This window comes from Muscardinus avellanarius (assembly GCF_963383645.1).
Source record: "Muscardinus avellanarius genome assembly, chromosome: 19".
In the NCBI taxonomy this organism is placed as follows: Eukaryota; Metazoa; Chordata; class Mammalia; order Rodentia; family Gliridae; genus Muscardinus; species Muscardinus avellanarius.
This window is the reverse complement of record NC_137805.1, coordinates 44,046,327-44,070,276: the sequence shown is the minus strand read 5'-3', so window position 1 is coordinate 44,070,276 and position 23,950 is coordinate 44,046,327. Positions and strand designations below refer to the sequence as shown.

Below are 23,950 nucleotides of genomic sequence, written 5' to 3'. Positions count from 1 at the left end.
CTCAGGGGCACTCTACCTCTGAACTACACCCCCAAACCTATTTTTTATTCTTTATTTTGAAACCGGGTCTCACTAAGATGCAGAGGGCTTCACTAGGCTGGCTGTGAACCTGCAATCCTCCTGTCTTAGCCTCCCCAGAACTGGTACTAGTGTGTGCCACTACGCTCAGCTGAAGAATTTCTTTTAAAAGAGCTCTATATGTTATTCAGATTTGAGAATCCAATGGTCTGAGACACCCTCCCCCACCTGCCCAGCCACCTGCTGGAAGGACACAGCTCACCTTTTTAACACCCAAAATATCCTCAATGAGGGTTGCAGTCTGTAAGAATGTCTTCTTACTTGTCATCAGTGTAAACAGGAAGATCACAAAGTCATTCTTCTCTGCCAAACGCTTTGTAACTCCTTCGGTCTGTCATAGGCAGAGGGTGGAAAAGGCAGAACAGGTCATGAACACAAAATATAAAGAGCAAGGCATCCTTCCAAACACTGCAAAAGCAATCCCACCCTGGAAAACTGGCAAGAGCCAACAAATCTGGGATGTCATGTGTTAATTATGGGGTACATTTGCAAACTCCCCAGCCATGGATCAAAAAGCCTCCTGACACCCTGACTCTCCAATAGGGCGCCACTTTAGAGCCAAACCTGAGAGAGAAGCAGGAGGCATCGGCCTCAAGCAGCCTGTGGAGTCTAAGCCCTGCATTTAGAGACTAACCAACATTATCTGGAACTGACACCGGTGTCTACTGTGGGTGATTCCACTGAGAACTCAATCAAGGTGAAAACTTCACACCATGAGACAGTGTTTTTCTTTTCTTCTTTCCTGTGTGTGTGTGGAGGGGGTACTGAAGATTGAACTCAAGGTGGTTCTATCTCTGAGCTACACTCCCATTTCCCCCTTTTTTGAAATTTCTTTTTTTTGTGTGTGTGTGTGGTACTGAGGGTAGAACCCAGTGGCCTTTCTACCTCCAGGATATACTTCCAGACCTATTTGATACTTTATTTAGAAACAAGGTCTCACTAAGTTGCTGAGAGCCTAAGTAGCTGAGGCTGGCTTGGAACCTGTGCAATCCTCCTGTCTCAGCCTCCCAAGCGCTGGGATTACAAGTGTGGGCCACCACTCCCAGCTCTAAAATTTCCTGTTTTGAAACAGGATCTTGCTAGGTTGCTGAGAGTCTTGATAAATTGCTGAGGCTGGTCTTGAACCTATGTTCCTCCTGTCTCAGCCTCCCAAGCACTGGGATTACAAGTATGTGCAACCACACCCAGCAACACAGTGTTTTTTCTTTGTTTTTAGTGTGAATTATTTTTTCCGGCTCTTTGCATTGGAGTCATACATCTTAAAAGGATACAAGATGGTAGAGACATACATGCACACATCATCCAATTAGCCCTTACCCAATTCCCACCCCATTCCCTCTCCATTCCTCCTCCTCATGTTTGGCTTGGTGATTGACATTAAAATGTTTGATATTACATCATGTACATTACGGAATTTCCCTTTTCCTCTCTCCCATCCCCTCAGGTCGCCTTATTTGCTCCTCTATAGGATCTCCTTCTTCATCTAGAGTTCCTCTTGTTACCCATTTCTCCCTAGCTTTCACAGGGAAAGCATCCAATTTCTTATTTTTTGTGACTGACTAATCTCACTTAACATAATGTCCTCCAGTTCCATCCATTTCCCTGTAAATGGCATAACTGTGTTTTTCTTTATGGCTGAGCAAAATTCCACTGTGTACACATATCCCATAGTTTTGTATCCATTCATCTTTTGATGGATATCTTGGCTGGTTCTATACTTTGCCAATGGTGAATTGTGCAGCTATGAACACAGAGTTTCTTAAAAGGGCTTGTACAAGGTTTCTACAGGCCATTCTCCAATTTGAAATCCAATAGTGTTGGAAGCACAGATTTTAGAAGTCACATCCAAGATCTCATTCCAGCCAGGTGATCACGAGCAAATCATTTTCCACTTCTGAAACTCTGTAAAATGGTTATCTCAAAAGTCTGATAAGAAAGCCGGACGTGGTGACACATGCTCATAATCCCACTTGGAAGACTGAGACAGAAGGATCACAGGTTCACAGCCAGCCTCAGCTACTTAAGTGAGGCCCTCTGCAACTTACTGAGACCCTGTTTCAAAATAAAGACTAAAAAATAGGGCTGGGGGTCGAGTTTGGAGGTAGAATGCCCCAGGGTTCAATCCCCGGTGCTACAAAAATAAAAATGTCTGATGGGATTTGGTTAGATAACACATTAAAACATTGCCTGTACGGTTAAGTGTCTTATTTAGACACTATCATATAGCCAAAGTGATCTTGGAGTAAGCCAAAGCACTACTGCATACACAAAGGAAACCTTACACAGTATGCATTGTTGATGTCAGGACAGCTGTCAGCTACACATGGCTACTGAGGACTCAAATATGGCTAATCCAAAAATGTGAAATGTGCTCTGGGTTTAAAGATTCATGCTGAATTTCAAAAACTTAGTACAAAAAAAGACTGAAAATATTCATATCATTGATAATTATACTGATTACATGCTAGAATATTCTTTTTTTTGTGGTACTGGGGGTGAAATACAGGGGCATTCTACCTCTGAGCTGCACCCCCAGACCTATTTTTTTATTCTTTATTTTAAAACTGTGTCTCACTGAGTTACAAAGGGCCTAAGTAGATGAGGCTGTCCGCAAACCACCTCCCAAATGCTAGGATTACAAGCATGCGCCACCTCACCCAGCTTAGAATATTCTTGATATATTGTACTAAATATAAAATATTCTTAAGAGCCAGGCATGGTAGCACACCCTTGTAATCCCAGTACTTGGGAGGTTGAGACAGGAGATTGCAGGTTTGTGGCCAGCCTCAGCAACTTAGTGAGGACTTCTGCAACTTAGTAAGATTCTGTTTCAAAATAAAGAATAAAATAGGGCTGTAGGTGTAACTTGGAGATACAATGTCCTGGGTTCAATCCCTAGTAATGCAAAAAAAAAAAAAAAAAAAAAAAAAAATATATATATATATATATATATATACACACACACATAAGTATATATGTATATTATTAAAATTAACTACCTACTTCTTCCTATTTTTCTTACTTAACTAAAAAAAAAAATGTGGCTACAAGGAATTTTAAATAACCAAAGTGGCTTGCATTACATTTCTATTGCACCGCAATATTATAGTAACTTATTTAAAGTTTTCTCTGGGCTGGGTGGTGCACACTTATAATAACAGTACTTGGGAGGTTGAGACAGAAGGATCATGGTTCGCGGCCAGACTCAGCTACTTAGTAAGGCCCTCCACCACTTAGTGAGACCTTGTTTCAAAATGAAGAATAAAAATAATAAAATTGTGCTGGGGTTATAGCTTGGAGGTAAAATGCCCTGGGTTCAATCCCCAGTAGGGCGTGAGCGTACACACACACACACACACACACACACACACACACACACACACGAGTAAAGTTTTCAAACATATTTCTCTATTTGTATTGGCTAAAAAGCTTAAAATTAAAATTGTACATTATCTATAGTAAAGATGACTCTGGGTAGGCGTGGTGCCCCATGCTTGTAGTTCTAGTACTTGGAAGGCTGAGATAGGAGGATCTCAGGTTCAAGGACAGCTTCACTAGTAAGGCCCTCTGCAACTTACTGAGACCTTGTTTCAAAATAAAGAATAAAATTAGGTCTGAGGATATAACTTGGAGGTAGAATGTCCCTGGGTTCCATCCCCAGTACTGGAAAAAAAAAATGACTTTTATGGTCTACATTTTTATATCAACCCAATTCCTAGCTATATTTTATGTATCTACCCTGTTTTATCATTGTCTTTCTTACCTAATGCTAAGTTTATGATTTTGGTGGATTTTACATACTTCCATATGATACCTAAAACTTTTTTTTTCTCTAGGTACTGGATATTGAACCCAGGGTCATTCTACCTCTAGGCCCTTTTTATTTTTTTTATTTTGAAACAGGGTCTCAGTGCTAAGGCTGGCCTCAAATCTGCGATCCTCCTATCTCTCTGCCACTCTGACTAGCTTGAAATCTTTTTTGAATGAGGCAAGCAATAGAGTTAAATGTTTCTTTTTTCTTTCTTTCTTTCTTTCTTTCTTTCTTTCTTTCTTTCTTTCTTTCTTTCTTGTTTGTTTGTTTTGGGCTGTACTGGGGGTAGAACCTAGGGGCATTCTACCTCTGAGCTATACTCCTAGCCCTATTTTTTATTCTTTACTATTTGAAACAAGGTCTCACTAAGTTGGAGAAAGCCTCACTCAGTAGCTGAGGCTGTCCACTAACTGCAATCCTCCTGTGTCAGCCTCCCAAGTACTGGGATTACCAGAGTGCGCCACCACAGCTGGCGTTTATCTTTCGATAGCATATGGGTTTCACTTCTATAGGAGCACTTGTCCCATTTTGTTGTGCATTATGATTGTTTATAGACGTTACCACACCAAAAGTTCTTAACAGATAAATACTATGTCTAATAAAAACTAACATTCATGTATTGCATTACATATACATGAAAAGTGCACTCACATCTATTACCTCATTTAGTTCTCAAAACAACCTTATGGTGTTGGTATATATATATATATATATATATATATATTTTTTTTTTTTTTTTTTTTTTTTGGTGGTCCTGAGAATGGAACCCAGGGGCCTCTACCTTCGGACTACGTCCCCGATCTATTTTATTTGGAAACAGGGTCTAAGTTGCTGAGAACCTCACTAAGTAGCTGAGGCTGGCTTCAAACCTATGCAATCCTCTTGTCTCAGCCTCCCAAGTACTAGGATTACAAACTGTGCCACCACACCCGGCGTGCGTGTGCATGCATGTGTGCGTTTACAAACTGCGCCACCACGCCCGGCATATGTGTGTGTGTGTGTGTGTGTGTGTGTGTGTGTGTGTGTGTGTGTTATTGGGGTTGGAACCCATGGGCATTCTACCTCAGAGCTACATCTCCAGCCCTATTTTGTATTCTTTATATTGAAACAAGGTCTCACTAAGCTGCAAAGGACCTCACTAAGTAGCCAAGGCTGGCCCCAAATCGCGATCCTCCTGACTCAGCCTCCCAAATGCTAGGATTACAGGCATTCACCAACAAGCCTGGCTAGTGTGATTATTAACTACATTCTATAGATAAGAAATGAAGGCTCAGGGAGATATACTAAGGCAAAGGCCAGAACACAAAATCAATTTCTAACACTAAATTATCTGCTCTTTTCCTTTTACCAAATTGCTTCCATTCTTCTGGTTCAGTGGTCAAGGCAGTGTAGTGTCTTAATATATGTGAGTAGAAGCCAGGTGTGTGGTGCATGCTTGTAATCCCAGTACTTGGGAGGCTGAGACAAGACGATCGCAGTTAGCGGACAGCCTCAGCTACTTAGTGAGGCCCTCTGCAACTTAGTGAGAACTTGTTTCAAAGTAAAGAAAAAAAAAAAAAAAAGGGCAAGGGGTATAGCTCTGAGGTAGAATGCCCCTGAGTTCCATCCCAGTACTGTAAGTAAATATATATATGTATGTTGAGATAGGGCTTCTGGTTCTTGTTTAGCTTTTTTTTTTTTTTTTTTTTCCCGGCACTTGGGATTGAACTCAGGGGGATCCCTCTGAGCTACATCCCTAGCACTATTTTATTTTCAAATTTGAAACAGGGTCTTGCTAAGTGGCAGAGGCTAGCCTGTCTCAGCCTCCCAAGTACTGGGATTACAGGCATTTGCCACCACACTGAGCCTCTTGTCTCATTTTCTAACAAGGAAAATGAAGGCATAGGCATAAAGGTAAAGGAGATCTGAAAGGACAAAGACGCTCTGCCAATACTCGGTCTGACAACTGCTCACCGTTTGCTTGGATACCTCCAGCACTAAAAAAGTTTTCAGACCTGCCGAAGCGGCTCTGGCTCTTCATAATTATTATAAAATTCTAGCTGGGCGTGGTGGCGCACACCTGTAATCCCAGCATTTGGGAGGCTGAGACCGGAGGATCAAGGTTCAAGGACAGCCTCAGCTACATAGTGAGGCCCTCCACAACTTAGTGAGACCCTGTTTCAAAATAAAGAATAAAAAATAGGGCAGAGGTTATAGCTCGGAGGTTGAATGCCCCTGGATTACATCCCCATACCTGCAATAAATAAATAAATACATGCCTGAAGACAGTTCTTATGTCTACCACCCCACTCCGATGTCCCCTTCTCAATGTCCCCCACCAAAAATGTGGGAGGGAGATAGAGGGTGCCCAACAGCAGGGTACTTACACAGACACAGGTATTATACAGGATACTCAAGCAGTCCTTGGACATTTCATCACTTACTGAAAGGGAAGGTGGAATAGCTGGTTATTTTTCTCATTTCAAATGCATCTCATTATTATACTTTTTTTTTTTTTTTTTTGCAGTACTGGGGATGAAACCCAGTTGAAGGCATTTTATCTTCAACCTACACTCTCAGCCCTATTTTTTATTCTTTATTTTGAAACAGGGTCTCACTAAGTAGTGGAGGGCCTCACTAAGTAGCTGAACCGCCATCCTCCTGTCTCAGCTTCCCAAATGCTGGGATTACAAGCGTGCGCCACTATGCCCAGTTATTATTACACTTTTTTAATGTAATAAGTATTAAAATTTTCCCCAAGATTACTTTCCTTTTCGTGTATTTATTTCTAGTCCTTGTCCATTGCTTTTTTGGCTTTATAAAGCAGCAGTTTTTTTTATGAGCTAGTCTTCAAGTCAACCTGTTGTGGTTGTTGGTTTTTGTTTTTTTTTTTTTGTGGGTCTAGGGGATGGAATCCAGAGAAATTTGACCTCCGAGCTACACCCCCTGCCCAATTATTTATTCTTTATTTTGAAACAGTGTCTGGCTGGGTTGTGGAAGGCCACACTAAGTAGCTGAGGCTGTTCCCGAACCACGATCCTCCAGTTTCAGCCTCCTGAATGCTGGGATTACAAGCATGCGCCACCACTCCCAGTTTTTTTTCTTCTATTTGAATAGACTATAATAAGTAATTTAATTTAATAAGCAATTTAACATATATGTGTAGCTTCTCTATTACTGTGTTAAAATGATTCCTCAAAATACTTTTTTGGTGTGTGGTACTGGGAATTGAACCCAGGGGCATTCTATCTCCAAGCTGCACCCTCAGCCCTATTTTTTATTCTTTATTTTTGAAGCAGGGCCTCTAGCCATGCACAAGCCTCGAGTCTCAGCGTCCCAAGTACTGGGATTTCAAGTATGCATCACCAATAACAACTTCAAAATATATTTTCTTTCTCTTCTCCCCCCCCCCCCGGTACAAGGGATGGAACCCAAGGGCATTCTACTCCAAGCTTCAACCGCAGACCTATTTTTTATTCTTTAATTAATTAATTTATTTATTTATTTATTTTTTTTATTTTTTGGTGGTACTGGGGTTCCTGGAAGCCCTTCTACCTCCGGGCTACACTCCCAGACCTATTTTTTACATTTTCATTTTGGAAACAGGGTCTCCTAAGCCAGGGCGCACGGCTGGCTTCGAACCTGCACGATCCTCCTGTCTCTGCCTCCCAAGCGCGGGGATTACAAGCGTGCGCCACCACGCCCGGCTTATTCTTTATTTTAAAACAGGGTCTCACTGAGTTGCAAAGGGTCTAAGTAGCTGAGGCTGTCTGAGAACTGAGATCCTCCTGTCTTAACCTCCTGAATGCTGAGATTACAAGTGTGTACCACCACACCTGCCCAGCTTATTCTTTATTTTGAAACAAGGTCTAAGTTGCAGAGGGCCTCACATAGTAGATGAGGCTGGCTGCCCCCAATTCTCCTGTCTCAGCCTCCCAAGTACTAGGATTTCAAGCGTGTGCCACCAAGCCCAGCTTCAAAATATATTTGCAAAAGGAGAACTACTAGAATCCAAAGTATAAGCATCCTGACTGCTCTTATAAATTTCCATTGAAAATTTGAGTTGGGCATGGTGGTATGCACCTATAATCCCCAGCTAGTAAGACTTTTAATAGTAGAATGTAATGCATTTAACTTTCTTTTTCTTTTTCTTGTGGTACTGGGGTTCCTGGAAACCCTTCTACCTCTGGGTTACACTCCCAGACCTATTTTTTAAATATTTTTATTTGGAAACAGGGCCTCTTAAGCCAGCACGGCTGGCTTCGAACCTGCGCGATCCTCCTGTCTCTACCTCCCAAGTGCGGGGATTACAAGCATGCGCCACCATGCCCGGCTAACTTTCTTTTAAAATGAAAAATTCTTTTAATTCTAAACATATATAACACGTTATAACAATATGTAAAAGTTATAAAGACTAACAAAATAATACCCATATACCTATCTAGCTTAAAAACTATTCACTATGATTGGCAGGCTGAGACAGGAGGATCACACAGGTTCGAAGCCAGCCTCAGCTACTTAGTGAGGCTCTCAGCAACTTAGTGAGACCCTGTTTTCAAATAAAATATAAATAGGTCTGGGAGTACAGCCCAGAGGTAGAAAAGCCCCTGGGTTCCACCCCCAGTACCACCAAAAACAAAAAACAAAAAAAACTATTCACTATGAAAACACTGACTTTTTACCATATATATTCTGCTAATGACTGAAATTTTTACAAAAAGCATATATCACTTTATAACAAAACTCTAATAGATTTTTTGAAAAAAATTAAAGTGATCATAACAGGTAATTCCTTATTTTCTCAGCTAATTTCATACATGAAATGAGAATTTCCAAAGAAAATAAAAAAGCTAGATCAGAGAACTATTAGAAAGTACAAAGGGACAACTTTTTAGCACAGCAGTTCAGTGTTTTGCTTTTGAAAGCACTAGCGCTGTTTCTACCAGCATGGAATGAGTAAGGGGTGCTGCTTAGCAGGGGATGGAGAGCACATGTGCAGCTGCACAGAAGCAAGTCCTCACTGTCCAGAGATGGGAAGGGGAAGATGAGCAGCTCCTGGGAACTGCTACCTGAAGCACACTGGGAATGAGGTCTGGCCCTCCCAAGTATACTTACTTTTTAGTTTCTGTCCCCGGATAGAGATTGTAGGCCTCATAAGAATTTCTACAAGGAGCTATTTAAGAAGAAAAACAAAAAAAAAGGGGGGATAAAAATCTTCAAAATTAATTCAAAGTGTAAGTTATAAAACAATTTTGCCATGAGGAAACAATGAGGTTAAGTGGAAAGAGCACCGTACTCAGAGTCAGAAAACCTGGGTTCTAATCTCAGCTCAGCCACTAATTTTCCAGTAAACTAGGGCAGGTCAATGCCCTGATTTGGGCCAGGGCTTTCTCGTTTTCATGAATGAATAAATTAGAATAAATCATCTTTTTTTTTTTTTTTTTTTTTGCGGTATTGGGGCATTCTACCTCCTAGTTACACCCCCAGTTCAATTTTTATTCTTTATTTTGAAACAAAATGAGTTGCAAAGGGCCTAAGTAGCTGAGGCTATTTGTGAATCGTGGTTCTCCTCAGCCTCCCAAATGCTGAGATTACAAATGTGTGCCACCACACCCGGCAATAAGTCACCTCTGAAGTTCAATGTGGCTTTAATTTTTGAAAAGCTGAAGAACACTATTACTACTGTAACTCTTCTTTTGTTTAAAAAAATATGCATTCGCAGACAGCCTCAGCTACTTAGTAAGGCCCTCTGCAACTTAGTGAGACCTTGTTTCAAAATAAAGAATAAAAAATAGGGCAGGGGGTGTAGTTCAGAGGTAGAATGCCCTGTATTCCACCCCCAGTATTGCAAAACAAACAAACATTTGCTTGCATAAGTTTATTCAAAAGGTCTCAAAAAATAGACCATACATTGTTGATACTGACTTATGTAGGCTGGGAGTGGTATGCACATATTTTTCATTTTATGTATTTTTAATGCAACACACAATTTTGCTTTAACTGTTTGGAATAAGCAAGTATCTAAAAACTCATCTGAGCCAGGTGTGGTGGCTAAGGCTTGTAATCCCAGTACTGGGAGGCTGAGAAAGGAAGATCAGTTTAAGAATAGCCTCAGCTACTTTGTAAGGCCTTCTGCAACTTAATGAAACACTGTTTCCAAAATAAAAAATAAAAAATAGTGCTGAGGGTGTAGCTCAGAGATAGAATTCCCCTGGATTCCATCCCTAGTACTACAAAACAAACAAACAAACAAACAAACAAATCTTTTTCTGAGCTGGGCATGGTGGGACACACCTGTCATCCCAGTATTTGGGAGGTGGGAGGCTGGGACAGAAAAAATTGCATGTTCAAGGCCAATACATAATTTTTTTTTCCGAGGGTCTGGGAATGAAATCCAGGAGCATTCGACCTCTGAGCTATACCCCCTCCCCTATTTTTTAGAGTGCCACACTAAGTAGCTGAGGCTGTCTGTGAACCGTGATCCTCCTGTCTCAGCCTCCCGAATGCTGGGATTACAAGTGTGCGCCACCACGCCCAGCTCCAATACATAATTTAGCAAGACCTTGTATCAAAATAAAATAGGGCTGAGTGTGTATCAGTGGTAGAATGCCTCTGGCTTCAATGTCAGTACAAAAATACTTAATACTTTGTTAATAATATTTAATATCTTATTAATACTTATACTACCTTGTTATAGGGATTTTAAGTTGATAAAACCACTTAGGTAAACCAGGCATGGTGATACATGCCTATAAACCCAGTACTTGGGAGACTCAGACAAGAGGATCTCAGGTTCAAGGTTAGCCTCAACAGTAACTTAGCAAGGTCCCTCAGGAACTTAGCAAGACAGTTTCAACTTTAAAACAAACAACAACAACAAAAAAACCCAATAGTGCTGGGGGTGTAGCTCTGAGGTAGAATGCCTCTAAGTTCAGCCTCTAGTGCCAAAAAAAAAAAAAAAAAAATCCTTTTAGGTATATATTTTATAGGTTAACAAACAATTCTCAATACCCATCACCATACTGGGGATTGAACCCAGAAACATTCCACCTCTGACCTACATCCCAAGTCCTATTTTATTTTTCATTTTTACCTTTTTTTTTTTTGGTGGTACTGGGGTTCCTGGAAGCCCTTCTCTGGGCTATACTCCCAGACCTATTTTATACTTTTTTTAATTTGGAAACAAGGTCTCTTAAGCCAGTGCAGCTGGCTTCAAATCTGCGCGATCCTCTTATCTCTGCCTCCCAAGCGTGGGAATTTCAAGCGTGCGCCACCACGCCCGGCAATTTTTTATTTTATTTTTAATTTTTTGTGCTATTGGGATAGAACCCAGGGGCATTCTACCTCCAAGCTACACCCCCAGCCCTATTTTTTATTCTTTATTTTGAAACAGGATCTCACTGAGTTGCAAAGGGCTTCATTAAGTAGCTGAGGTTAGCAGTAAACCAAAATCCTCCTATCTCAGCCTCCCTAATGCTGGGAGGTTCAAAGCCAGCCTCAGCTACTTAGTGAGGCTCTCAGCAACTTAGTGAGACCCTGTTTCCAAATAAAATATAAAACAGGTCTGGGAGTATAGCCCAGAGGTAGAAAAGCCCCTGGGTCCTACCCCCAATACCACAATAAACAAACAAACAAACAAATAAATAAATGAGTCAGATTTATGTGTATTCAAATGAAACTCTCCCCTAGATAGTTATATGAAAAGAGCAAAGTAGAGGAGGAATTGGGTATATAGTACTTATATGTGTGTGTGTGTGTGTATGTATGTATGTATGATATATATATATATATATATATATATATATATATATATATGAGAAAATAAACTAAGGTAGAGGTACAGGGGGTTATTTACATATACATATACATGTACTGCCACAGAACATATCTAGAAGGACATGCAGAAACTAGTAGTCACAACTCTTTTGAAGAGGGCACACTGGGAAACCTGGAAACACACTTTTCGCTTTGTAACTTTAAAAAAAGATAGCTATATTATCAATTCACATAAATTCCTTTAAAGAAAAAAACCTCTCTACATCAACATAAAAGAATGCCACTCAGCTTCTAAAAGTTAAAATCTAAAATGTTTGCTATAAATTTTCCTATTTTTCCTGCTTCCCATATTAATATTTAAATTCTCAAGCCACTAAAGAAGCATAGCAGTAGTAATACTAAACAGAAACTTACATCAACACCTCCAAACAAATCAAAAATATAAGTATTTGGATACGTGGTTTCTTGAGTAAGTTTCCTATCTTCAGTAACAAATGCCATCGCCTCCATGGAGAGAAGAGGAGAAATTTCCTAAAGAAAATGCACAGAGACATTCGGTTGTAGAATTTGACACAGACCACACATTAAAATATCAGCGTGTATTTTAGCCACAAATTGAATCCCCATGAGCACAAGGATCGACCCCAATAAGTAACTTAATATTTAGGCCCTTTAGATTCCTGCCTACAAGCCGGGTGTGGTGGCGCACGCTTGTAATCCCAGCATTAGGGAGGCTGAGACCGGAGGAGCGTGGTTCGCGGACAGCCTCGGCTACTTAGTGAGGCCCTTGGCAACTCAGTGAGACCCTGTTTCAAAATAAAGAATAAAAAACTGGGCAGGGGGTATAGCTCAGAGGTCAAGTTCCCTCCTGGGTTCCATCCCCAGACCCGCAAAAAAAAAAAAAAAAAAAAAAAAAAAAGATTCCTGCCTACACTGAATTTGGCAGGTGTGACACACTTATATCAACAGAGCGTGGCTGAAGTGACACTGCCACTGCTGGTGCAAGCCTTAAGAAGGCCGTGTTAGAGTGTACTTTCGCCATCTTGGAACCTAATTGTCCTGCTATGGGAAGCCCAACACAGCCACCAGGACTACCATCCTTAGCTACTCTCTAGTCAACCTTCAGACCAGCCTTCCAGGCATCTGAGTGAGGCCATTTTGGATTTCTGTATGTCTTAGTACCCTATCCAATACCATTCGAAGTGGAAGAACCAACCACTCAGCAACCAAGAACTTTGAGAGATAAATATTAGTTGCTACTTCAAGTTTTTAAGTTTTGCAGTGACTGGTTCTGCAGCAATAACCAAGTCTCTGCTTCCTAAAGGAAGTCTTCTCCAATTTCCCCCCACTCAAAACAAACAAAAAAACTAAAAATAAATTTGAAACAGATTCCTCCCTATAATCCTTCCCCATAGGTCTCAAGGCATAGTAGGTATTTGATATGATATAGAAAATAGTGGTTCTCAAATTTTAGAGGTCACAGGATCCCTTGTTTATATGGAGCAAAGCTAACAGGAAAAAAAAAAACTTACAAAAAAGCCTGCTATATATTAAGTTTCAAACAGATATTTGCTAAATGAATAAAGAAATGATGATCACATGTTAAGAACTGAGATGTTAATTTCCTTCCCCCTCAATTTTACCTCAATCCTACATCTCAAGAGATTTTGCAAGAATCAAATGAATAAAATTCTTTGGAAAGCACTTTTAAATAAATATAAGATACTATAATAACTTCATCAACCAGATTGCGAGAAGATCAAGAACATGAAAACACCTCTTCTTAAGGTAAAGCCTAAGCTCAGCAACTATTGTATTTCAGAATAACTTCTACAATATAATCATCAACATTTTATCTCTGAATTTTTACTGTATAGGTTCATTATGATCAAATATACTTACACAGTATAACCACAATTAGAATTAGTGCTCAAAATTCACATTTGGATCCAGATGCAAGCTAAAGTTTGGATAAGGTAACCCCAGACCTACGAAATCAGAAACTCTAGGGTGGGGCTCAGCACTCAGATAAACACTGGAGTTTGAAAAAAACTGCCCCATCCCTTTCCCAACAATCAAATCTAGTCCCTTCAGTCTTCTTACATCAGTGGTAATTAACAACCACCACAGGGCCTCTTCCATGAGCCTTCAGCAATATGGATCTTTTAAACTCTGTTCAAAAAGAATGTCATCCAGGGATAGGGAAGTAGCTCAGTGGTAGAGTGCTTGACTAGCATGAGGGGGGCCCTTGGTTCAATCCTCAGCTCTGTAGGAAAAAAAAGAATGTCATTCAAATCCTAAGGCACTGGGTTAACCTCCCAAATTAATCAAGCACTGCCACAGAATAAGCATGAGTAAATCCTACAAGGATATACGCAGGAAACTTAATGGTGATTATCTCTGGAGAGTGGGATTACTGGTGACTTTTTTTCTTCTTTGCACTTTTTTGGAAAAACTCAAATTTTCTACAGCTCACACCACTGAAAAAGGGTATTTTTTTTTTAAAGGCAGACAGTTTGTGTCACTGGGAGACCCTGAAACAGCCCTTTTAGTTCCCCTAAGAGTTACCTTGAGGATGTTTTGGCACTCAATGAAGTCACTGTGAAGGTGGCTGGTGGCGTGCAGCTTAAGGAGCAACTGAGGAATTCCACTCCATTTGGACTGTTTGTCCCTTTCTGTCAAAAAAGTCTCAGTGAACTGTGAATAAAAAAAGGAACATTTTACTGGGGAGGAAGGAACAACCAGCTAGCCAATGTGGCAAAGGAGAGCAGCTGACTCTGTAATGCAAGCATGAAAGCAACTCAAAGGCCTCTTTGTACCAACCTTCAACGGCTCCCCGACAGCCTACAAGCTAAAACTCCACCTCCTGCCTCACAATACAAGGCCCTCCATACTCTCCTCCCGACCTGCCTCTCTTCCAGTGTACACGTTACACTCCAAATGCATGTTCGTTTGTCCCCCAACCCCGTGCTCTACCTGTTCTCACACTGCCTAAAATGTTCTATGTTCTTCCATCTTTTCTTTGCCTTTTTCTCCCCCAGAGACACAGAAATTTATTTGGGAAAGTAGGAAATAAACATTGAAAGGAGAATGTGGGCCACCCCAAAAGTGAGAGACAGCTCCCCCATCTTTTCTACTAGAAATGCTCCTCCTTCAAAACCTAAGCCAAACAGGCCTTGACTGGCCTTCCTCTCTGCTTTCTAAGATATCAGGTGCCCCCTTCTTTGGAGTTAAAATCCACTCATAATTTATCCTATCATATCATAATGTAATGGTTCATTTGCCCTCTCCTCTAGAAAACAACTACTTCCGAGCAGGTTACCAAGCTCAATGTGCACCCCCTCCACTCCCTATTCTCACTCAGTCATAGAGAGCTGGGACAGAGCAGGGGTTTAGTACACGTTTGAGGCATAAGCAACAGCAACAACATAATGACAGCAGCATTAGTCATTTATGGCAATTTTCACTAACAATTTTGGGATATACCAATAACAGGAGCCAGATGTGAATTACTTTCATGTGCCTTTGTTCCTCAATCAGATCAAAACCTCCTTGAAATTGTTGGTGCAAGACAACATCTTCAATGCTTTGATCTATCCTGACAGGCATCAGCCCTATGATAATGGCCAAATTCCATTATTCTTCCTGTGCTTATTTTCTTATCTCATCACCTTATTTAGGAGGTGATAAGATGTTCAGGAGAATGATTAAATTATGGTGAAACATAAGAAATGAACACATCTGTACATAAAAAATGATTGAATTATCATTTTGCTCAAGTAAGTTCAAATTAATGCAAGCTCCAAAACAATGGGAATACAACTTTTCTTGAAGAGCAAAGAAAAAATTATGGGATCCAAAAAGTTATGAGACCCAGCAAAAGCAGGGCTTAAAAAATTTATGGCTGTAAACAATATTAAAAATAGGAGATTAGAAATCAATAAACCAAAGCCGGGCATGGTGGCGCACGCTTGTAATCCCCATGCTTGGGAGGTTGAGACAGGAGGATCGCGCAGGTTCGAAGCCAGCCTCTCTGGCTTAAGAGACCCTGTTTCCAAATAAAATATAAAATAGGTCTAAGAGTGTAGCCCAGAGGTAGAAGGCCCCTGGGTTCCATCCCCAGTACCACCACACACACACACACACACACACACACACACACACACACGCATGCACACACAAATCAATACACTTTTTTTTTTTTTTTTTGGTGGTACTGGGGTTCCTGGAAACCCTTCTACCCCCAGGCTACACTCCCAGACTCATTTTAAACTTTTTTATATGGAAACAGGGTCTCTTAAGCCAGCATGGCTGGCTTTGAACCTGCTTGATCCTCCTGTCTCTGCCTCCCAACCACGGGGATTACAAGCGTGCGCCACCATGCCCGGCAATAAACTAACTTTCTGCCCTGAGAAAATGATTGGGGGAGGACCAACAACCAATAGAGAAAAATCAATGAAATGAAAAGTTTCAAGGTTCTCTGAAAAGACAAACCTTTAGCTACATTGACCAACTTCTGGCTCAAATTATTAAATTCAGGAATGAAAGAGGGAATATTACCACCAACCTTACAAATATAAAAGGAATTATAACAGATTAGATTATAAATAGAATATTATAAGCCAGGCATGGTGGCACATGGTAGTAATCCCAGTACCTGGGAGGCTGAGACAAGAGGATCGCATGTTCAAAGCCAGCCTCGACAACTTAGGGAGACCCTCCTCAACCTAGTGAGACCTTGTTTCCACATTAAGAAATAAAATCAGGCTGGGGGCTTAGCTTAGAGGTAGAATGCCTCTGGGTCCAATCCCCAGTGCCACATACATACATACATACATATGTAAATAAAATATTATGAGCAGTCATATGTCAACAGATTAGATAACCTTAATCAAATGCACAAATTACCAGAAAAATACAAATTGTGAAACTGACTCAAAAAGAAACAGAATATCTATAACAAGTAAAAGACTGAATTGTGATGACAAAAAAAAAAAAAGTAACACAAGACAGAGGCTGTGCAGCTCAGTAATAGAACTCCATTGCATTCAATTCCCAGTATGGGGGTGGGGGGGGCTCACCAAGAAAAGGCCAAGTCCATATGGTTTCGCTGGCATAGTCTACCAAACATTTATAGAAGAATATCACCAATACTTTATACTTTTCCATAAAAGAAAACATCCCAAACTCATCCTATAAATCCTGTATTACTCTAGTAATAAATCCAGAGAAACACGTAAGAAAACTACAGACCAGTATCTTTTAGGAATACAGATGCAAAAGTAAATCATCAGTAAAATTTTTTTTTTTTTTTTTTTGGTGGTACTGGGGTTCCTGGAAGCCCTTCTACCTCCGGGCTACACTCCCAGACCTATTTTATATTTTGGAAACAGGGTCTCTTACGCCAGCGCGGCTGGCTTCGAACCTGCTCGATCCTCCTGTCTCCGCCTCCCAAGCGCGGGGATTACAAGCGTGCGCCACCACGCCCGGCATCAGTAAAATATTAATAAGCCAAACTCAGTAACATATCAAAGGGATATATACAAAAATGACATACACAAAGCCAGGTGTGGTGGCGCTCTCTTGTAATCTCAGCATTCCGGAGGCTGAGACCAGAGGATCATAGTTCGCAGACAGCCTCAGCTATTTAGTGAGACTCTTTGCAACTCAGTGAGATCCGGTTTCAAAATAAAGAATAAAAACTAGGGCAGAGGGTGTAGCTCGGAGGTCAAATGCCCCTGGGTTCTATCCACAGACTCGCAAAAAAAAAAAAAAAAAAAAAAAAAAAAGATATAAACAAGTCTGGCTTATTAGAACATACTTGTAATCCCAGTATTTGAGAAGCTGAGACAGAGGACCTCAGGTTTAGAGCCAGCCTCAGCAACTTAGTGAGATCCTGTTCCCAAATAAAAACAAATAAAAGAATAAAACATGGGTAGGGCTATAGCTCGGAGGTAGAATGTCCCTGGTCCCATCCCTAGTAAAACACACACACACACTATATATATATATATATATATATATATCATGATAAAACAAGATTTATCTCAGAAAGGCAAAGATAGTTCAACATATGAAAACCAGTTAATGTGATACAGCATATCAACAGACTACAGAACAAAACCCTCATAATAGATCAATAGATTAAAAAAAAAAAAAAAATCAAAGGCCGGGCGTGGTGGCGCACGCTTGTAATCCCATCATTTGGGAGGCTGAGACCAGAGGCTTGTGGTTCACAAGCCTCAGTTACTTAGTGAGGTCCTCTGCAACTCAGTGAGACCCAGTTTCAAAAATAAAGAATAAAAATTAGGGCAGGGGCTGTAGCTTGGAGGTCTAATGCCCCTGGCTGGGTTCCATCCCCAGACCCGCAATAAAATAAAAATAAAAAAATAAAAAAATAAAAAGCTGGGTGTGGTGGCACACACTTGTAATCTCAGCATTCGGGAGGCTGACACAGGAGGATCACAGTTTTCAAACAGTCCCATCTACTTAGGAAGGCCCTTCCCAAATCAGTGAGACACTGTTTCAAAATAAAGAATAAAAAATAGGGCTGGGGGTGTAGTTTAGAGGTAGAATGCCCCTGGGTTCCATTCCCAGTACCACAAAATAAATAAATTAATAAAAGCTTAAGTAGTTATATTTATTTCAGAAAAAGCCAAATTCAGAAAAAGGAAAATTATCAGATAAAGAACACCATTACATAACAATAAAGGGGGTCAATTCTCCAAGAAGACATAATATTCCTTAACACATATTCCTTAACACATATGCACCTAACTGCATACAGCATGTCAAATATTTGAGGCAAAAAATGAAAGAACTGCCAGAAAAGAATGGACAAATATACTATTACAGCTGGACTTCAACAATCCTCTATTGGACAGAAGATCAGTAAGAATATGGTTGACCTGAACACCACCAACACTGGATCTGACATTTATAGAATATTTTGCCCAACAACAGCAGAATGAACATGATTCTCAAGTTCACGTGGAATTGTCAACAAGACAGGCCACATTGTGGGCCACAAAACACACTCAGAAATTACAGAGAGCCAGGTGTGGTGGCACACGCTTGTAATCCCAGCATTCAGAAGGCTGAGACAGGAGGATCGCAGTTTGCGGCCAGCCTCGGCTACTTAGTGAGGCCCTTTGCAACTCAGTGAGACCTTGTTTCAAAAAAATAAAGGATAAAAAACAGGACTGGGGGTGTCGCTTGGAGGTAGAATGCCCCTGGGTTCCATTCCCAGTACTGAAAAAAAATGAAAATACAATTTATCAAAATTTGTGGTATGTGGCAAAAGCACTGCTTGGAGGGAATATATACCATTCAATGCATATATGAGGAAAGAAGAGATATCTATACTATACCCAATACCCTAAGCTTCCACTTTAGTAAATCAGAGAAGAGCAATTTGAGCCTAAAGCAAGTAGAAGAAAATAAATAAAAATGAGAGCAAAAATCACTAAAATTAAAAACAAGAAATCAATACAGAAAATGCTAATCCATCTGAAAGGACTGATAAAGTTGGTAAGCTAATAAAGAAAAGGATAATTATTAATATTAGAAATAAGCCGGGCATGGTGGCAGATGCTTGTAATCCCAGCAAATCAGGAGGCTGAGAGGATGGCGGTCCGCCAACAGCCTCAGCTACTTAGTGAGGCCCTCCACAACTTAGTTGTGGGGAGCCATTAAGGTTTTCCCCTTTAAGAACACTTCTGACTGTCCTTTGCCCAGAGCCCATAAGGTTTGGGGTCATGGAAAGTTCAACGTCTGAGAGAAGCTCAGGTGGAATTGATTGGTTTGACCGTTAAGCGCACAGGTGGTGACGGCACAGGCTTGACTGGTTTGACCCTTGTGTGCATAGGTGGTGACGTCACGAGGGCTGGTTGACCAGGAGCGGTATAAATAGGACGAGAGCGATAAAACCGGGATCGGTCAGTAGAGATATCGACCCGGGAGTGTACTGCCGATCCTTCCATGAGAGAATGAAGTATTCTATGAATAAAATTCATTGAATAAAATTCTTTTCATCCTCACTCCTCTCTTCAAAACCCGTACTTTTGCCGGCTGGCTCCGGCACTTAGTGAGACCCTGTTTCAAAATAGAGAATAATAATAATAATAATAATAATAATAAAAAGAACACGGCAGGGAGTGTACTCTGAGGTCAAATGCCCCTGGGTTCTATCCCCAGACCTGAAAAAAAAAAAAAAATATATATATATATATATATATATATATATGTGTGTGTGTGTGTGTGTGTGTGTGTGTGTGTGTGTATCAGAAATATAAATAGGGCCATTATTACTGATCTCAAAAAATTCAAGGGATAATAAAATACTATGAAGCCGGGCGTGGTAGCACACACTTGTAATCCCAGCATTCGGGAGGCTAAGACCTGAGGATCACGGTTCAGTCAGCCTCGAGGTCAAATGCCCCTGGGTTCCACCCCCAGACCCGCCAAAAAAAAAAAAAGCGAGTCATAGCCAGGCATGGTGGCGCAGGCTTGTAATCCCTGCATTTGGGAGGCTGAGACAGGAGGATCGTGGTCTGCGGACAGCCTCAGCCACTTAGTGCGGCCCTTTGTAACTCGGTGAGACCCTGTTTCAAAATAAAGAATAGCCAGGTGTGGTGGCATACGCTTATAATCCCCATGCTTGGGAGGCAGAGACAGGAAGATGCTCAGGTTTGAAGCCAGCCTTGCTGGCTTAAGAGACCCTGTTTCCAAACAAAAATATAAAATAGGTCTGGGAGCGTAGTCCAGAGGTAGAGGGGTTTCCAGAAAAACCCAGTACCATCACCGGGCGTGGTGGCGCACGCTTGTAATCCCCGCGCTTGGGAGGCGGAGACAGGAGGATCGCGCAGGTTCGAAGCCAGCCGCGCTGGCGTAAGAGACCCTGTTTCCAAAATATAAAATAGGTCTGGGAGTGTAGCCCGGAGGAAGAAGGGCTTCCAGGAACCCCAGTACCACCAAAAAAAAAAAAAAAAAAAAAACCAGTACCACCAAAAAAAGAATAAAAAGTAGGGCTGGGGCTGGGGGTGTAGCTCAAAAGTAGAATGCCCCTGGGTTCCATCCCCAGTACTGCCAAAAAAAAAAAAAAAAAAAAAAAAGCAAGCCAGTCATGGTAGTGTACAACACAAGAGGCCGATGCAAGAAGACTTCAAGTTTGAGGCCAGCCTGAGCATCTTAATCTCATAATTAAAAATAGAAGGACTGGGGGATGTAGCTCAAGCGTATAGTGATTCTGGGTTCAATCCTTAGCACCAAGCAAACAAAAACAAACACAAAAATAAGAAAAGAGTTATAATGTGATCCAGCGATTCTACTCCTAGAAAGAAGAGTACTAAAAACAAATGTCCACAAAAAACTTGTACATAAATGCAAGAGTATAAATACATATGCCCATCAACTGGTGAATGGATAGAGTACATTCATACAATGGAACATTATTTAAGAAAAAGGAATGACATACTGATACACACTTACATAATGATAAAAGAAAGAAGCCAGACACAAAAGGCTACAATAAGCAAATAAGCAAATCCATGCAAAACAGGAAGTAGGCTAGTTGTTGCCAAGTACCTGGGCAGTTGGAATCACTGCTGTTGGGTACTTTCTTTATGAAGTGATAAAATATCCTAAAATTGGCCAGGGTGATAGCTGTGTAACTTTGTATAAATAGTGAAATGCCATAATGATTTGTACACTTTAAATGGTGGCTTGTGTGATATGTGAATCATATTTCAATAAAGCTGTTATAAAAACTAAATAATAGACCAAGTGAACTTTTTAGGGTGACAAAAATGTTCTAAAACTGGATCGTGGTGTTAGTTGCATAACTATAAATTTGCTGCAAATCACTGAATCATAACAGAGTAGATAAATTTGATCATGTAAGTGATGCCTCAATAAATGGTTTAAAACCAGGTGTGCTGGTGCACACTTGTGATCCCAGGAATTGGGAGGGTGAGATAGGAGAATAGCAGGTTTGCAGCCAGCCTCAGCTACTTAATGAGGCCCTCTGTAACTTAGTGAGATCCTATTTCAAAATAAAGAATAAAAAACAGAAGCCAGGCATGGTGGTGCACACTTGTAATCCCAGCATTTGGGAGGCTGGGAGAGGAGGATCACAGTTAGAGGACAGCCTCAGCTACTCAGTGAGGCCCTTTGCAACTCAGTGATACCCTGTTTCAAAATAAAGAATAGAGCCGGGTGTGGTGGCCCACGCTTATAATCCCCGCGCTTGGGAGGCTGAGACAGGAGGATCAAAGCCAGCCTCAGCTACTTAGTGAGGCTCTCAGCAACTATGGAGACCATGTTTCCAAATAAAAATATAAAATAGGTCTGGGAGTATAGCTCAGAGGTAGAAAGCCTCTGGGTTCCACCCCCAGTACCACCAAAAAAAAAAAAAAAAAAAAGAATAGAAAATAGGGTTGGGAGTGTAGCTCAGAGGTAGAATGACCCTAGGTTTCATCACCAGTACCGCAAAAAAATAAATAAATAAATAAAAGCGGAGGATGGGGGGGGGGGCATAGCTCAAGAATGACTGAGTTCAAACCCTAGTATAAAAATATAAAAACAAACACTCGTGGTGGTGGTAGTGATGGCGGTGTAAACAATTTGCACTGTGGAACATGCTTATAATCCAGTACATGGGAGGCTAAAACTTAAGGTAAGATCACAGGCTCACGGCCAGCCTCAGCAACTTAGTGAGACCCTGTTTCAAAAAATAAAAAAAAAAAAAAAAGGGTCAGGGGTATAGCTCAGAGGTAGAAGAACCCTAGGTCCAATCTCCAGTATCTCTATCTCTCCCTAACACAAACAAAAGATTAAAAAGCAAACACTCTAATAAGTCAATATATTTAAGCCCCTAAATGTCAGTTAAAACATTCAATGTAAATGTACTAAATGGCCAACTCAAAATAAAGTTTGTTATGGTTAATACCTGCAATCCTAGTACTTGGGAGGCTGAGACTGGAGGACTGCAAGTTCACAGGCAGCCTCAACAACTTATAGTGAGAAACTCCACAACAAAGTGAGAGCCTGTTTCAAAATAAATATAGAAGCCAGGTGTGGTGGTGTAAGCTTGTAATTCCAGCATTTGGGAGGCTGAGACCAGAGGATCAAGGTTCAAGGACAGCCTCAGTTACTACTTAGTGAGGCCCTTTGCAACTCAGTGAGACCCTGTTTCTAAATAAAGAATAAAAAATATAGAGCTGGGGGTGTAGGTGGGAGGTAGAATGCCCCTAGGTTCCATCCCCTGTACCAAAAATAAATTAATTAATTATTTAAAATAAAAATAGGGCTGGGGATGTAGCCCAGAGGTAGAATGCTCCTGGGTTCAATCCCTACTATAAAACACACACACACACACACACACACACACACACACACAGACAAAAACACACAATTTCTTTTTTTTTTTTTTTTTTTTGGTGGTACTGGGGTTCCTGGAAGCCCTTCTACCTCCGGGCTACACTCCCAGACCTATTTTTACATTTTTATTTGGAAACAGGGTCTCCTAAGCCAGCGCGCGCGGCTGGCTTCAAACCTGTGCGATCCTCCTGTCTCTGCCTCCCAAGCGCGGGGATTACAAGCGTGCGCCGCCACGCCCGGCAAAACACACAATTTCTAATATCAGATATTTACAGAAAACTTACTACAAATATACTTAATGGTGAAATGTTTAAGGCTTTTTCCCTCTTAATCACTTCCATTCCTTATACTGGAGGTTCTAGGCAGTAGAGTAAGGCCAGATTAAAAAAAGGAAGAAAGGAAGAAAGGAAGAAAGGAAGAAAGGAAGGAAGAAAGAAAGGAAGAAAGGAAGAAAGAAAGAAAGAAAGAAAGAGAGCGAGCGAGCGAGCGAGCTGGGCGTGGTGGAGCAAGCTTGTAATCCCCGCGCTTGGGAGGCGGCGACAGAAGGATCCCACAGGTTCAAAGCCAGCCTTAGCTACTTAGTGAGGTTCTCAGCAACTTAGTGAGACCCTGTTTCCAAATAAAAGTATAAAGTAGGTCTGGGAGTATAGCCCGGAGGTAGAAAGCCCCTGGGTTCCACCCCCAGTACCACAAAAAAAAATAAAAAAAAAAAAGAACAAGAAGAAGAAAAAAAGGACAAGAGAGTAGGAAAGCAAAAGTTTCATTTGTAGATAATATAATCAACATGACTGTACTCATATACAACCCAAGAGAGTCTAAATGACAAATCATTAAACCAGAGGAGCAGTATTAAAAAAATCGAGCCCGGCGTGGTGGTGCACACTTGTAATCCCCGCGCTTGGGAAGCAGAGACTGGAGGATTGCGCA

General features: G+C 40.9%; 1 protein-coding gene across 1 annotated transcript in view; it reads right to left on the bottom strand.

Moving 5' to 3' along the window:
* Positions 1-23,950, bottom strand: part of TRPC4AP (transient receptor potential cation channel subfamily C member 4 associated protein) — a gene marked incomplete at both ends in the record, with an annotated part of 77,121 nt that overhangs the window by 42,226 nt on the left and 10,945 nt on the right. Inside the window, 5 exons of the mRNA XM_080716407.1 lie at positions 281-409; positions 6,256-6,311; positions 8,984-9,041; positions 12,059-12,175; positions 14,213-14,341. Coding sequence (XP_080572533.1) covers positions 281-409; positions 6,256-6,311; positions 8,984-9,041; positions 12,059-12,175; positions 14,213-14,341 — 489 coding nt within the window. The remainder of the gene's footprint in view (positions 1-280; positions 410-6,255; positions 6,312-8,983; positions 9,042-12,058; positions 12,176-14,212; positions 14,342-23,950) is intronic.